The 17,881-nt window shown below is 35.5% G+C and overlaps 2 protein-coding genes and 1 long non-coding RNA gene across 3 annotated transcripts in view; 2 read left to right on the forward strand and 1 right to left on the reverse strand.

The window, feature by feature from the left end:
• The window catches only part of LOC127836167 (uncharacterized), a 1,981-nt gene extending 827 nt beyond the window's left edge, over positions 1–1,154 (forward strand). Inside the window, exon 2 of the mRNA XM_052362646.1 lies at positions 156–1,154. Within this exon, the coding sequence (XP_052218606.1) occupies positions 156–571 (416 nt within the window). The 3' untranslated portion in view covers positions 572–1,154. The remainder of the gene's footprint in view (positions 1–155) is intronic.
• Positions 1–17,881, forward strand: part of LOC127835874 (carnosine synthase 1-like) — a 50,482-nt gene that overhangs the window by 12,380 nt on the left and 20,221 nt on the right. The window lies entirely within an intron of this gene.
• LOC127836173 (uncharacterized) lies at positions 8,280–10,024 on the reverse strand. The gene is made up of 3 exons (XR_008028638.1): positions 9,990–10,024; positions 9,371–9,423; positions 8,280–8,478 (listed from the first exon to the last, which is right to left on the reverse strand). It is a non-coding gene; the product is annotated as an uncharacterized LOC127836173 (long non-coding RNA).

Here is a 17,881-nt window from a genome sequence, read left to right on the forward strand (position 1 = left end):
CCAGTATGCATACATATAAAAATAAAGACTGATTAAAGGCAACTGGTTGGTGGATAACTGAAACTAAATACAGTAAAACTTAAAAACTTAAGCGCCTTTGAACTTTGAATATTAATCGATTCCGCAAAAAGCAATGGTAAACGTTTATGTTTCAGGAGATCTGAAGACCCCAACAATACAGTTTAGTGCCCTGCTCGCCTCCCATGGATCTATAAATGTGAACACTGGTCAAGATGTAGTGTTTACACGAGTAGAAGTCAACGAAGGCCAAGGCTATGACAAAGGAACAGGAAAGTTCACCGCCTCTGCTTCCGGTCTATACAACTTCGCTGTCCACTATTGTACTCAGGGAGGCAAATATGTTGCGCCGGAGATTGTACACAACGGCAAGTCTCTACTGAGGTCATATCACTACGGATCTGAGGGCCAGTACCAGTGTTCTTCACTGCAGGCCAATGTCGAGATGATCATGGGTGACATGGTCTGGGTGCGAAGTACCGGTACAAGTTACTTTCATCATGATGACAGTCATTGGTCCACTCAATTTTCTGGAGTACTGATTCGTGCGTGATATCAAAATGACGTTTATATGTTATATTGTATGGAGTTTGTTTCGGAATTTGTTTTATTTTGTTAGCATATAAAATCAAGTTTTGTATCAAATGAAACTTTTGAATGTGTATATTATGATTTTGTTCCAATTGCAAATTAGTTATTTTTGTTTAAGTATAAAATAATAACAAAACCTCATGTCTACACGTTTCTATCGCTTCTCACTACCGAAGGTATTGTAAGATTCTAATTGCTATTTCCGTCATTTTACAAAACAATCTGTTTGTATGATTTCTTTTTGTTAACAATAACATTTCACTTAGAAGTGTAGGTTTAATATTCGTCTTTTTATTGCTAAACATACATTCAATTTTGTAAATAATTAGTGCGTATAAGCTTGTATAAAATGCATGTGATTTGAGTATTAATTATATACGAGTCAACATAAACTATTGCAGTCTAGATGTGATTATTTTCTTGGGATTAACATGCTTCCGATCTGGTCTATTGAGCATAAAACACGTTTGTTTTCAGATTTTGTAAAACTTATTATCTCGTTTTCAAATATTAAAATTGCAAGAATTACATATAAAGAGCGCCAAGATTATCCTTCTAGTAATACTTCGAAAAAATAGAGAACATACATTTGACTTGACACCATCATGCACTACCGTTAAATGGGCTTCCTACAGACCACAAACGCTGCGATGATGCTAGTTTCTGTTGCTAGTTTTAAACTTAGGTATATACTTCATTTATGTTTGTTGATGCTGTGTGTACATGTAATGTCCAGTATTGCATAGGCAATCGTTCACTAGTCTTCATTTGACGACTAGCGGATGTTATCAACGATTTATATTCTAACGATATTGCTTATTGGTCATTATCGGCTCTGTCACTACTTAGATAATACCAGGGACACGGACAATTTACTTAAAAGTACTCCGGAGTAAGGCCGGTTACTATTAAGCGTATTTGGTGTACCCAGGTTACAATTGCAGTAAACATAAGAGTACAATGATACGTTATTTCGACATCGATCAATTGAGCTCAAGAATTTCGGGAGTTGCAGTGTTCTTATATACAATAGCCGTACCAACTCGGAAATTCGGTATGCTACAAAACCTTTACTGTGCTCTTTATACTTTATATACTAGCAGGGGCGTTCTTGAGGCTATTTAAGCTATACGCACGATCGAGAGGGGGGGAGGGGTAGGTGCGGGAGGGGGTATCCCCCTCCTGATGGTGGGGGATTAGGGGGGGTCTCCCCCATGAAAATTATGGAAATGGTGCGTTTGGGGGGTATTTGACAAGAAATAGCGCTTTAAACTGGGATTTCGGTGAAGTTTTACACGCTTTCTGACACCGAGTGTACCAAAATCCCACATGTTATTAAGTATAAAAGTGATATTAATAATATTAAACATTGCTTATGGGACATTTATCAATCACTATAATTGAAAGTGCAAGACAGCACAATAAGATTGGTCATTATCATATATAAAGTAGCGCTGTATGAAGGGGAATTCTGTAAAGCTACCTGTATCAGATGCTGGCGCAGGTACCGACTTCTCCCAAGTTCTGCATTTATTGGTTATATCAGTAATAATAAATCTTATTATGTGGCATTTATCGATTCGATTCTATTAAAATAGAAACATAGAATCGTTCTCACTTGTTTCTGGCACACACAAAACTCAATTTATAACGGGGATTTCGTTAAGTTACGCAAAGTTGGTACCAATCTTCTCTATTATTCTACAAGCACACGTGATATAATTCATACTTAATAATGCGTAGTTATTTCTAACATAACATTTCCAGTTTTTTTTAATAAATAAATGCTCCATAAGGGTGATCTCGGTAATTCTACACATTGAAGCTTCCACTTGCTCTTGTCAAGACCGCATTTCCGCGCTTGAAATGGTATATATTTAATTAATCTAACTTATGGATACCGAATGTCAGTGTTACATAATACCGATTCACACCGTTTTTGCCTTATTTCATTTCCGCTTTTTTTCCGAACAAATCAAACGAAACTCGTTGAAAAAATGAGAACTAGGCATTCGATCTCAAAGGTGGATTAAACGCGTTCATTGGTGACATCACATGTCTGCACATGTGTAGATACCGTTATTAATATAATATATCACGTGTCACCTTCTAATAACATGTATAATGGCAATAAAGTGCATTACATCAGAGTAATAAAACACAGCCCAAATGAGGCTCCATGCTGGGTTTTATTTCTCTTTAAGTAATGCAGATGAACCTCGCTTCTGTATATTAATGACCTAGTAACTGATAAAACTATTTTTAAAAACGTGAAACATTATGTGATATTCAGATCGATAACATAAACTAATTAAATCTGCTAGTATATCCGATAAAAATATATTATAATTGTCTTTGACAGTGTTGACGTTCAGTTGTTCGTGGTGACGACCGCATGCATTTATACATCTCTTACACTTCTCAAGATCTCTTTTCGGCTTTGGAAACGATATAAATTAAATGTCACCAACTAATCTTTCAGGATATCGATTGTCCGAGTTACATAGTCCCCATTGACACCTTTTAACCATTTTTAATCTACTTTTTTAAGAGGAAAACAAAAGAAACTCGCTAAAGTAAAAGTGAACCTAAACATAGCTTGTCTAGAAAATGGCGGACAGTTCGTTGCTGATTAACGCGCCCGATTAATCGATCGCTGATTGGTAGATCAGTTCTTAGATAAGAACTAGATTGACAGGCGGCGTCATGTCAATTAGTGGAACTCTTTGCCGCTGTATGCGTTTAAAATTTAGAACGGCTGTCAAATAGGCGAGTCGGTCCGTGTGGTAACCAGCGTAAAAGCAGCACTTGGAGGTGGGTTGAAAATAACCGTTATTACAGGGTGGTTTCTGAAAACCTTTTTAATACGAACCCAAGAGACGAGGTATTAGTTTACTGTGTATTTTAAAGGGATCTTTTCACGGTTTGGTAAATTGACAAAATTGAAAAAAGTTGTTTCAGATTAGCAAATTTTCGTTTAAGTTATGATATTTGTGTGGAAACAGTATTACTGAACATTTACCATAGTCCAATATAGCCAGTATATGTATCTTTTGACGATTCGAAAACCTAAAAATTATAAAGCGTTGCAACGCGAAACGATTGAATAATTTGAAGAGTTCTGTTGTTGTCGTTTAAATTAACGAAACTACGAAGATTGCTTATATACGGTATAAAATACTTCAACTGTGTATACCCGGCGGAATAGCCGAGAGGGCTAACTCCAGGAATCCGGGGGTCACTGGTTCGAGTCCTGGTACCGGCTACTTTTTTTTCCTTTTTTTAATTTTATTCTTGATTTTTTACTGGAGCTTTTAAGATCCAATGTTTACATTTATCAATATAAAGCATTTAATGACAAACTTCAAAATATGCCAAAATCTGTGAATATGCCTCTTAAAGGTAGCTCACCTCTAATGATTTATCCCGATTTATTTTACGATCTTTGCCGATCTTCAATGATCGGTTATTTCCGAGAGATGCATTATATTGTTTTCAAACTTCGAATTTTGATATGTGTTTACCTAATTCATTTAGAATACATTATTATTACTATAAATATTGACTTTGATCCAATTATCATCTGAAAAATACGATTTCGCGATTTCTTCAAAGATCGACGAGCCTTTTTACCTGTTTACTTATGGATATCTAATTTAAGGTTGCTCTGATGTGAAGCTGTCATTGCCGAGTGGTTAAAACGATGGACTCGAAATCTTTTGGGATCTTCCCGCGCAGGTTCGAACCTGCTGACTTTTTGCGACGCGTTTTATTTCTTTTTATTGCTTAATATGTTGAAAATTGTATGCACATCCTTCAATTTTTAAAATTAAAACAACGTTATGGCTAAATTGTGTAATTTACTGCTGATAATACGAATGATGCATGTTGCATTTTTATTTTTATTTCAAAAAGTAAACGGTAAATCTGTCTATTTCTTGGTGTTTTTGCTGTATATAGTGTTTCTATAACAATTAAATTTAAAATATAACTTAAATGATACTTTTTTGAATTTTATGACACTTTGTTTTTAACCGACCCAATTTTTGCTTGGCTGAAATCACTTACATTTCATGGCGCTATTCCATAGATAAAAATTTGTATAAAATAAATGTCTGTAAAAGACTACTTATTTCATCTTGTTAAAACTTTGAACACCTTTACTGCATCTGTACACACCAACTTAGTGTTTTATACAGGAAGGAAAAGGGGCGTGGTGCAAAATTTCAAAAAAGGACACTTTAGCGCGCAACATCCATAAAAAGGGCACAAATATATTTGTATAGTGACTTAATAACAAGCTTTGTTACACACAAACATTGTATGTATAGTTTTGAGATTTATTGTTGAATAATTAAACCAACAAAATCCGGATTGTATATTTTATTATGTGTTTTATATTTTCATGTAGTAACAAAAAACAAGATTAAACACCATAGGATATATATCTTATACAAACTATAGCTTTTCACAGAAGTCTTAGAATACTGTTAAATGAGTTACCCTCTTAAACAATTATTTATATTTAAAAAGTTACAAACATTGCACAAACAAGTCCTGTATATGCATCTTAAATGGAGATTCACAAACGCTAACACTTTGTTGAATAGTCAGAAAGTTCTGCGTAACGACATTGTTTTCATTTGTCCGATATAAACTTGTTTTGCTTACAAAGCAATTTGCATCAATTTCTAATTTACGTTTCGTCGAAAGTGGAATGCCAAAATCGGAAAGCGTACGTTGCGACATTCTAAACACGAATGATAAGTGGTACAAGTTCAATATTTTTGTAAAATTCATATCTGTGTTTGCCAATTAACATATTTTGACAAGTTACAAACGGGTCATAATGTTCTTAATTGAACCAATGGTGCATGCCTACTACTGTTACAACAATTAACAACTTTTGGTCAAACAGGGTCCAAGACGGGGTATCAACTTCTTTGCCGCCATTCACACGTTATTGTAATCAAAACATCGTGACAATAAACAAGCACGTGCTCCAATTAAGCGCGGTCTGCCTAACCGTGAACAGCAATCATGTTAAGATTGTCGTCTGCTACAATTCATCAACACACATCTACTGTGAGCCTGCGCCAATGGTATTGGATAGGAGGCGGAGCGTTATTTTAATCGATAGCTTTAATATGAGCCTGCGCCAATTGTATTGGATAGGAGGCGGAGCGTTATTTTAATCGACAGCTTTAATATGTCACGGGTTGCTATTTTCGGCGTATGCAACTACCAGTGCACATTAAGGTCTCATTGGCCACCGTGCACTGGTCTATTTGGATCTAAATTATTTCTTTGGCGAATACCCGGGAAGCCGGGGTAAATTTGACCTACTTTGGCTCTAAATTAATCTTTCTCCCCTGAAAGGTCACAGGGGCAGGTCGGGCTACTATAACCTCGTGAAGAGGCCAGTAGGACCTGTAAATAAACTCTGAAATACACACACATTTTCGGCGTATGGCCAATTTTCAGGAAGTACAGTGGACGTCATGGGGTTTTGTAATCGGCGTATACAGAGGGGGTAATCACGTGATGATTTTAAGGAAGTCAAGATGGCGACGTCCGTGCCGAAACAGGTAATTTTCGCGGTTTTATACTCATTATTACTTTTATTTAATTATTTAATGCCGCTAACTTTCCAGCCATAGCAGCCAGAAAGTGATTAGCGTTTATTTCGTAGTAATATTCGCTATATATCTCGCTTTTACCCTCCGCGAAATTTCTTAGCGGGAGCCTTTTGCCATATAATGTGTGATCTTTGCTGGGTTTCACTTATTGAATTACTCTCCAGCATACAAAAAGATACATATTAATATTTAAAATCCGTATACGAGTATTCTTTTTATGTTTATATAGCGGTTTTGTAGGGAGTAGACGTCTAAAACCTGCCATATAAAGTTTCATGAACCAGAATTGTACATGATCTAAATGGGTTTCAGATTTGAAATGATCACAAAGAGGTCCCGGTTATTGGAACACTGAATTTCTAATTTGATATGTATCTTTGTTGAGCTCATGTAAGTCACGGTATTCACACAGGTTGCAAATATTATGCTTGTGCGCGTGTGTGAAAATTGGTTGGTATTTAGGCATTAATATAATAGGTATAGTATGGCAAAATTGAAATGTAACCCTTAGTTGTTGATTTATTTTGCTAGATTATTCTACACATATTTCAGGTAATGTTAAAATGTAAACACGCACATGCTGTAAATAATGAACAAAGATTGTTTTTAAATATTCATGAAACCGAACTTTCCAGGTGAATATGGAATCGAACTCAAACACGACGCGTCTTTGGACTGAGTGTGGCCGACAGTTCCAGTCAAGGAGTGGCTTCATGCGTCATGTAACATAAGATGTTTTTTTTGGACAAGGATAAACTAAAAATGAACATTTATTGCTAGCAATCATGTGAAAAATATCTCGATGTGTAAGTGCCTTGTTACCTTGTTATACATTAGACAAGTTGATACCAGCTCTATTACTATTATTACTTGTGAATATGTTGTTTGATGAATATTGTTCATTTTTTATTTTTTTTTAAAGTCTTGTGAGCTTTATATTCATCTTTCAGAACAGTGCGTGGTTTTTAGGCATACGGTCTAGCGAACATGCTAAATAAGCTCAAGCAATTTAAAATCTGTCAACTGTTAACTCGTTACATCTTACATTCTTTTTGTTTTTTAAGAAATCATCTTCACGGAGAGGCGGTCCGCTAGGCATGTTTCCAGTGTGGGAAACTGTTTGCGACACGCCAACAGGTAACATAAAACGTGGCTCTTGTGCACAATTCGAATCCATAAAACTGTATGTGCGACACGTGTTTCTCAAAGTACACGTCGAAACAATGCCTCCAGGATGACACGGCTAGTGAGTTCGAGGGTCGTGCAGCGCCTGCCAATACATCTGTCTTAATTTATGTTGACTGCTTCTTAAATAAGAAGTTCTTTTATATTGTTTACGTTTAATGAAAATTGTGAGTATTGTTGATCTCTTATATATTGATTTATGTGATATAAACCTGGGATTTAAAGTTAATCTCATTTATATAGTGATTTACGTGATTTAAAAATGTGATTGACTGTTATATTATAAAATTGACAACCAACCATACTCAAATATTGTTTGAGGTCGTGTCGAATGTTTTTAAAACTTCTTGTCAGTATTTAATAGATATATTTTTCTGATCAGTGTTTAATGTATCTGAAATACAACCCATGATATATAGCTTGTTGTTTTAAATATTTGATAATATGTTGAGAATGGAAAAACGCATCAAAGTAACAAAACAAAATTACTTTTTTTTCTTAATATATAACTTACACAGACTGATAGCAAGATGATTTATTGTACGATTTCAACAAGTTCAAAAAAGTGTAATAGAATGTTCTCGTGACCTTTAATTTCAGATTTAGTATTCTTAATTCAGTACCATTATTGTCTTTATTTGACATGCGGTCTTCTGTAACACATAGAAGCTGTGTTTCTGAAGGTTCCAGAATCGCTTCGTTTCTTTATAATTTGTCGGTATTTTAAGTATTTGATGGCATTCTATGGATAAGTCTTCAAACTCGTTACCACATTCATAACCTGTTACTTTTATTTTGTCGTATAATCTTTTATTTCTTTATTGCTAGGTGAAAACAAAGTTCTTTCAGATTTGAATTTAATTTTTGAAGGAGATTTGATAGATAAGTGTTCATGATGATATACGATAGTGTGTTTTGCCTCCATCGGAGAACTTTGCCGTTATCGTTCTCCAGGCATCCTCGCAGTGGATGATGAATCCTGCCTGGCTTGGTCTTGATGTCGGAAACTATACTTTTGAATATGACCATTCTTCTTTGCCATTGTCTGAAATAATTAAAATCTTGATCTTCAATCAGTTAAACAACTACTCCTTCATCTCGTGCAGGGACATGTTGATGGTATTTGTGTAACACAGATACGTTTTGTCGCAAAATAATGTCGAAATAATTGCATTATTGTTTCACAACAGTTAGTAATTTTACCGGTCCAGCAACAAGGTTACAGTTATCATTTGAATTTAATATCATAAATTTGCCATCGATACACAATATTAATTTGTACTCTTATAAGTAACTGATTTTGTAAAATAGTTTGAAAACAAAGATTTGTGTGAAAACAATGATTTATGTATTCCAAAATTCATGGAAAAAAACGTATAAGGCTAAAGATATTATAAGTTACTGTATGTCCATGCAATGCTTTAATTTGAATAAACAACATATCGTTTTGTTGCAATGTATACATGACCAGAAAGCATTTATTGGTAAATTTACTATCGCTAAAGGCGACATTCATATATAACATACTTTATTAATGCCCTTCCAAATGAAGCCACTGCAGTATACACGCTAGTAAAAATACTGCTCTGTGTAAAATCTAGTCGTATCAAGAGCTTTTCGTAAAAGTTATAGACTAAGACTGTTCCTAATGAACATATAAGTATTACCTTTTTAATATTCAGTCTTTACATTAAATTCTGAAGAAATCAATAAATAGTATCAGCTATTTAGGCATCATTAATTGGAATATTGTGTAGGTTTCCGATGATTAATTAAGTAAAATGTTTATAAGGTAACGCCCTGCATCGAATAATGCAATTTATATGAAAATATAATGCATGCATAGAATAAACTGTATTTGTGTACAATAAAGCGTGTATTTGTAATGGTGCTTTATAAATTACAGACAAGAATAATTGTAACTAATTCATACTTACATCCCATGGAGTTATGATTCTTGAGGAAGCAATTTGATCGGCCACACGTTTTCCTGTAAAAAGGATAAACAAAGCTGAAAGGCATGCGTAATTGTGTATATGAATGGGAGAGGCATTCAAAAGTTATATTTGGATGTGATCTTCTAGTTTCGTCCTAGTTAACATGTATCTAGTCAAAATACTTCTATCACGTTTAATTTTACACCAGAAAAGCATTCAACGAGAGAACGTTTTTTCGGATAAAACCGGGATCCCTTTGTGATCATCTCAAAAGCGGGACCCATTTAGATCGTAAAACCTTTTAAGTTCTTACTACTAAAAAACGATTCGTACACATCTATTTTTTTACAAAACACAGAAAGAAACATTAAAAGAATACTCGCATACGAATTTTAAATACAAATATGTCTGTGTTTGAATGCGAATGTGAAACCCAGCAAAGATCACAAATTATATGACAAAAGGCTCCCGCTAAGAAATTTTGCGGAGGGTAAAGTCGAGATATCGAGCGAATTTTACTACGAAATAAACGCTAATCACTTACTTGCTGATATGGCTGGAAAGTTAGCGGCATCAAATAATTATATAAAAGTAAAGGGTATAAAACTGCGAAAAATACCTGTTTCGGCACGGACGTCGCCATCTTGACTTCCTTTAGATCATCACGTGATTACCCCCTCTGGTATAGAAACAATAGACTGATCCCGCAAAAGCACGAGTTTGGAAAAACCCACTAATCACGCCGGTACAAACAACGCTGATCCATTATATCAACCAATGATAGCTTCCTTTAAATAATAGAGGTTGATACGGTGTGTGATTTTGAAAGGATTATAAATGGGTCATGTTTATTTGTACCAGCAGATAAGTAGGGTTTTCCAAAAAGTTGCTTTTTCCGAGATACATATATTATCGGGCGTAATATACGGCCGTACGCCGCTTAGTGCAAGCCCTGTAAATTATTTTTTATTAACTTAAAACTGTTTTGCATTAAATTGAAATCAAATCAATATTTTACAGATACAACTGGTGTTTTTTTTAAATTTAATTACGCGTAAAAATAAATGTTTTGATATAACTGAATTATGCATGAAATGCACAAATTCCACGTGAATAACATCGAGGTTTTCATCAAGTCTCCTAAATAACTGTTCACGATTGTATCCGGACCGATAAGTGTTACAAAGCCACTGAAATTATCGATTGATATTGACACATGGATATTCACGCATGACGAATTCACAACCGCGCGAATTTTCGCTGATAATTGTCGGCTTAGAAGCTTGGTTAAGAGGCAATTAAGATGTTATCAATAAGGTCGCGCACGGCGGAAAACAGGGCGGCGGCCTTTGAAAAGGGCAGCGGCCTTTGAAAAGGGCAGCGTGACGCTGATTTGCTTTGAAAAGGGCAACGAGGCGCTTCAAAAAAGCGGCGTGGCGCCGCCCCACGCTAAAACGGCCTGGATAAAACACTACCAACTGCATGCCCAAATTTGGAAATTTGAATGAATTATGGAATTTTTATATAACCCAGGGGTGAAAATAAACTGGACAAAAGCCGAGCGTGAGGGTGGTTTTGAAAAAATCGGTATATTTAAAAAAAAAACATGGAAAGCCTACCTACAATTTTGCATGTAGTTCAGTGAAATTATGCTGATTAGGAAAATAATTAATGAAATTATATTTGGATATGTGCCCATTAGGGGTGCGCTACCTTACTATACAATTGGCTGATGGTAGATTAATCGTCGTGTTCCGATTGCCTTATCGCAAAGTGTCCGGCATAAAGGCAGGGAATAACAAGTAAAGATGTTTATCATTAAATGTATTTCATTATTCAAAACTGACAGGCCCTAGAATGACAGGAACAACTCTACAATGAACATACAAGTTACTTATATAAAGTGCTTATACACAATTTCCTCGTGCCAACGTTTTATTCTGTTCTGATAACGCGGTTAATTTAGCTGGTTTAACGACATAACCGACCGTGGTACTGACTAACATAGTCATTTTGAATTATAACTAGATGTAGAATATATATAATAATGCGTGAGAACGCGATAACTAACGAATATGAACGACATAGTAAATCAAAATAACATAATGTTATTTACACATTCGTGGAAACGACACAACTTCAATCACTATAATAAAGGTTTAATTCAGGTTAAGCCTGTTTGAATCAGTTGTATGATGTACAAAATATTCTCCCGAGCTCGAATCACAGAGGTTTCCTCCCTTTATTCAGAAATAGCAAACTTAAAAATGTCAAGCAAATGTATTACATTAGTTACCTCCCATATCAATTAAAGGTCACATAACCCCAAACCGGAACTCCTGCTTTAAGGGTTACATGCAGCCAGTTTGATACTTAGCACACATTGTTTTGTGCATGCTGCCTAGGATTTGTAAAATACATTACAAATGGTTAGTTTTGGTATCAACTTGAAGGTATATTTGTAAGCAATAAGAAAATAAGCCATTTTTGTGCTCTACTTTTTGTGTTGATGGTTCCCGGCTTTGAAAGTAGGTCATACTATTTGAGCCCAAAATGGTTGTCTGCACAGCTGTCAAAACCGGTTTGCCTATTCTAAGGTAAATATTTTGAGTTAGCGCGTATAGAATTTAATGTCATTTTGATTTACTTAGTTTGTACTTTAAAAACAAATGATCTTTCAAAGTGTATGTATGTTCTTTGTATTACTGATAAACCGGTTTGTCTGCTTTACTGCCTGCCTTGTGAATGCGTTTAAAAATAGCGAATGCTTAAAGTGCATGTCATGGAAATCTTCAATATAAAATGCTAGTCTGTACTCTACTTGTCGCGTCGGTAGTTCACTTTTACAATACGTACTGTAATGAAGCATGTCGGCCTGTACTTATACTTGTTAAAACGAGCTCGCATCCATGGTCCTAAGGATTAAAAAAAATGTTTGATGAAAAGGACTTCACCGTGGGCATATAGGAAAAAAGCCAGAAAACGCAAACCAATTTGACTTATATTCTGCGTCACTGACGTTTTTTTCACCAATACTTTGTCGCAAGCATGCAGACGATGCACTTACATGTGTGTCGAGTGAAGAGGGCTATGTGAGAAATACACACATCGCCTCGTCATTTACGCATAGATACGCATATTTTGCATCGTGCGAATAGGTCTAACACGCCAATGATGCGTGGAATACGTAGACGCCATTCATCGGCACTATATGCGTTCCCAGTGCTATACCGCACGTAATAAAATATAATCTGATGGGACCCAGGCTTGAAATTGCATTTCTCGAAAAAGTTGCAAAGTAGGCAATTTTCGGCACAGTTATTTTGCGTCTTGAAACGATATAAAATGTACATATGTACATTGTTCATTAAACTTTCCGATATATAGTCTCCAAAATGATTTTGATCTTTAAACAGATATAGTGTGTAATAATAAAACTTTGTTACCAAAGTTATATTACGGAGTGGATTTTTATCATATTGAAATAAAATACTTTCATTTCTATCAGTTAAAGAACGTTTTTGAAGCGTAATATACCCACATAATATGCAATATCGAATGTCGCGTGTTCGACAATCATGGTGTATACGTGTATGAATTATTTATTCTCAACACATTATGTTAATTGTAACATACTAAAGAACATTGTAGCTTATTAAATAAATCTAAAAGTTAGCTCCATTGAAAAGCAACATTACTCTACAATCGGTTTACTATTCTTATTTACTCTGGTCGCAGAGTATAATTTCTTCAACACTTGTCCGCAATGCACCACAATATTGTCATTAATTTTATAATTGCAAAAACTTACACGATGTAATTGTTTATTTATGTTCTGTATTTCCTTGCTGTATTTCCTTTATGTTCTCTTTTTAACATAATGTTGATGGTCCTTTTTCGATCTCCGATTCGCGTGATAATCTAAAGACAATCTGTATATGAAGCAAAGGTGGTTGTGAAAAGTATGTTTTTATCACAACGGTTTCGCTAGTCAGTGTACTATTAACTCGCCTTAATTGCCATTCTCACTTCTATACCAGCGTTCACTGACAGTGTGAACATCGACATTCACTAAAACAGAACAAATAATTGGGAAACAACAAGTTGGCACCGCCTCATTTAGCATGTAAAAGGATATATACAATTTCTGTGGTGGCATAGAGTTTCTTTTAGAAAACTATTAACGTGTGATATGTATTGTTTACTATCTTACGTTTGAGAACAAATTCGAGTCAAGTATGTTGTATTACATATACATATAGAGTTTTAAATTATATTTAAAGTGGTGAACATATTTTTCTTCGCAACACCGTTTACACTGGGCTCTTGAAAGACGTTTTAAAACGTAAGAAAAGTTGCAACGTTCCCTTACCACGTGCTCTATGTTTTACAACTTACTTAAAGAAACTAAGACCACCATGTTTGCTAAGTCAGCAAATATAAACAGCGACCTTTCAAGACATGGTTATCAGAGCTAAAATATCCCATTACTTCAGGTAACGTTTATCCTAATTCTCTTTTATTGCTGCACTTTTTTGGAGTAAATACGATGGCCAATAATCGAAATATACCAACATGTGAATTAAAATCACGACACTATTTATTTAAAATTAGTGCTGGGTGTGGAATATATGTCCAGCCTTCGCGTGAATTGAAATTGTTGTTGTTCTTTCTTAACAAGTGTTCCGCGGTCGGAGACATATGCCCCCACCACCACCACTTTGACCTTTGACATAGTGACCTGGAAATAAATAGGAGTCATCTGCCCGTCATGATCAATGTACCTATGAAGTTCCATGATCATAGACCTAAGCGTATTCGAGTGATCATTCGGAAAGCATTTGGTGGACGGACCGACCGACCGACAGACCGACAGACCGACGGACCGACATGTGCAAAACAATATACCCCCTCTTCTTCGAATGGGCACATAATTTGCTTTCTGAATGCGCGTGCATATGTCATGTCAACCAACCCGTTTTTGTGAGTCATGTAAACTAACTGTAGTTAGTCAATATTCTCTATTCATAGAATAACTGTAAAAGAGAAACCTACCCAAATGTAATACCACAGTTTTGTCTTCTTTTATGATATGCAAAAGTAAAAGTGCACGCGACGTGTAAACGTTTAATTTAATTCATCATTCTAAATGTGGCCATTTTCACCTTAATCGAGACTTGAAAGTGTTAAATTTAGTAGTTAAACGATGTACGCCAGGGAAAAAATATCAAAGCAAAACATATCAATAAGCAATTCGAAAACAACATACAATTGGACAGTATGAACACAGCCTGGGGAAATTCGCCTTTTAGGCTCAGACAACCAAAATAATCTTGATTTATATTTACGTAATTTGCGGAAACCAGTCTTCAAAATCTCTGTTTTAAAAGTACCCGTAGTGAACACATTGTAAGTTGTTGTGTAACTCAATAAGTTTTCTAGTGCGTTTTTACATGCTTCGAAGCTCGTTCAACATTCTCATTTATTATTGGTTACGGTTTGTGCGTGTAAGTTATTTAATCGATACAGCAATTTACATAAGTAGGTCGTGTCTGTAAACCAGAACATTAAGGGCGGATGGATACAAACGAGCGTATCCGGTTGTTTAAAACTGCGATATCTTGCCTGGGCACATGTTGAGCGGACACCACTTACATACTGTGAAACCATTATTAATCGTCAGGCATTAATTTTCATAAATTTCGTCAGTCGACCGATCGGTGAATTTAAGATCCTAACGAACAATCATGCTCTATGTTTGAACAAAAACAAACACCAAGTTGAACAATATTTCAAAACTTTACCGTAGACATTAGGCATTAAATTCCAACATAATCCATGCACACATTCACTGCTGTTTCGTAATCAAGATTAATCCGGTTTTGACACAAAGGGATGTAGATTACACAAGGTACTTAACTGACACGTGACACTTCTTTAAAACTCGTGTGCATTACAGCTGTATCGAATGCGTTGACTTCGTTTATGTAGAATGGAAATGAATTAGCGCTTATTGTTTATAACGTTATTACCCATTAGGTGCATTGTGTTTTTCAGGGGTGTTGCATATTAGCCATCACGCAGCGAATTCCGATGAAAGACAATACATTTTTTTGTAAACCAAATGAAAAGATGACGATGTGTGATCAACATGCGTATTTATCCCAAATTGATAAAGAATATTTTAATTGCTGTTTGTTGTTTGATTGTTTTCGTTTAACCACACTTATTACTATTTTATATGTATCAATTTATTTATTTTTAAATTATTGACATTATTGATTTATATACCGGTAGTTTACTTTTTAAGAACAAACACACACATAGAGTTTCTGATTTTAATAATGATATCAGAATAAAAAAGCATTTTATTTGAAAAAAAAAACACACTTAACAAACTGGAACCTCTTTCGTATAACACAAACAGTTTTAAAACGGTATTGACAGCATTTTAATAAAAATCATACCAACTAGAACACATTCCCGATTGGCAATTGGCTTCGTTGTTACAAACACTCGTTAACGGTTATTCGATCCCACTTGTCCGCTAATCATAACAATGAACGTGTTAATGGCATACATTAAGAGGGTCCATTACTGTCCCTTGATAACAAAAGACTAGTTAATTGGCATGTGACAAACAGGCCCCACCTCCTGCAGTGATTCTCAAGTGTGTTCCCGCATTCGTACCACGATTTTTCGCAACTGCGATTGATCGCGAATATGTATTACACACAAATCGGATATTGACTGGCGCATTTTTAAAAAATTCAAAATCAGAAATCGGCGAATTTAAGTGCTGACGAAATTGTCATTTTTATAAAAATGACGAAATTTTGTGCTGTCGAAAATAAATGGTTTCACAGTATATTAAAATAAACATATATACGGTGTATAACGTGTTCGTAAAACTTACAACACTACAACAATAGAAACCTACATTCATCATTGAACTATAACAGTTGTAATAACGTAGTTTTTATTGAGTAAAATGCTTATAATTTAAGTTCTTAACATTGTCTATTTATTAATGTTGAACAATTAAAACATAGTTTCATTGAGTGATGCGATGAGTAAATGGTATTTGACCTTTTAAAAAGAACTTTTCATTTGCATTTTGTTTTGCATGAAACAAGTGTCGGGTAATGATGGATACTATTTGCCCTTCTCTTCCAAAAACTAGAGACGCCTCCGCTGATGCGCCATTAACATGCCAAGTACAGCTCTTGTTCAGACGGACCCGTGATTGTATTTTAAACCTATTTATTTTAGCTCGATTGCATCGAAATCCTAAGACTTATATAAACGCTCTCGAGTCCGTTTCCTGGGACTAAAACCAGTACTTGGTGTCTTTTGGAGAGATTTAAAGAATGCTCCCACGGTGGGGATCGAACCCGTGACCTCCCGGTCGCTAGGCGGACACCAAATACATTATACCACGGCGACCCGTTGTCCTTCTGTTGCCTTTGTAGACGCTCGGGGAGAGGCCATGCTACACCTGCAAACAAATTGTGCACTTGTGAGAACGGAGGTAGTGGTCAATCGCATTAGCACTGACACTGAGTTCGGAGCGAGAATACACGAGAGGCTACCAGTCACGGTCAATATTGATGTCACGTGAAAACTAGCACTGAGTTCAAAGCGAGAATACACGAATGGCTACGAGTCACGGTTAATATTGATGTCACGTGAAAACTAGCACTGAGTTCAAAGCGAGAATACACGAATGGCTACGAGTCACGGTTAATATTGATGTCACGTGAAAACTAGCACTGAGTTCAAAGCGAGAATACACGAGTGGCCACGAAGCAAGGTTAATACTGATGTCGTGTGAAAAACATATGTTAGTCACTCAGCACTTACTGTAAAAATGTGAATTTTAACCGCATCCGCAGAAGAGACGTATTATTTAACACATTATAGTTTATTGCCGGTAATTGAACCAGACTGAAATTGTACCCATGACACAAATATTATACCTTGCGTCAGCCGCTGACGAGTTGGTAATTTGCCCATTAATGATATGTACGTGGATACGAACGACTGCATCCAATAAATTTGAAGCGACCATTATGTTTACAGTTGCGCAACGATTCACTGTTTCACTGCTTTGGTAAGATATACGATCGGATATTGTGCGCGCATCACTAATGGATTTGTAAACTGAAACAAGAAAAATAAATCTTTAAAAATAGTTCCGTAACCTGGACAACAACGGATAATATCTTAAACATAAGTGCGTCACCGGCTTATACACAAAACGGCATCGTACGATATCAGGATATAATTATTATTTCGAGGTAGAGTGGGTGCTTCATAATCCGACCATGTTCCTGATTCCAAACACAATATAAATTTCTTATCCAATCATGTGCCGTAAAAGATATCAGGAATCTAACGTAATTAGTTTGACATCACTTCCTTTCACTTTCTTTTCGGTGCAATTTTGAGGTTCAGCCTGTTTTGCTGAAAAATACATTTGCCGATATACACAGCCTTTCGGTAAGTGAA

Source organism: Dreissena polymorpha, chromosome 6, assembly GCF_020536995.1.
Source record: "Dreissena polymorpha isolate Duluth1 chromosome 6, UMN_Dpol_1.0, whole genome shotgun sequence".
NCBI lineage: Eukaryota > Metazoa > Mollusca > Bivalvia > Myida > Dreissenidae > Dreissena > Dreissena polymorpha.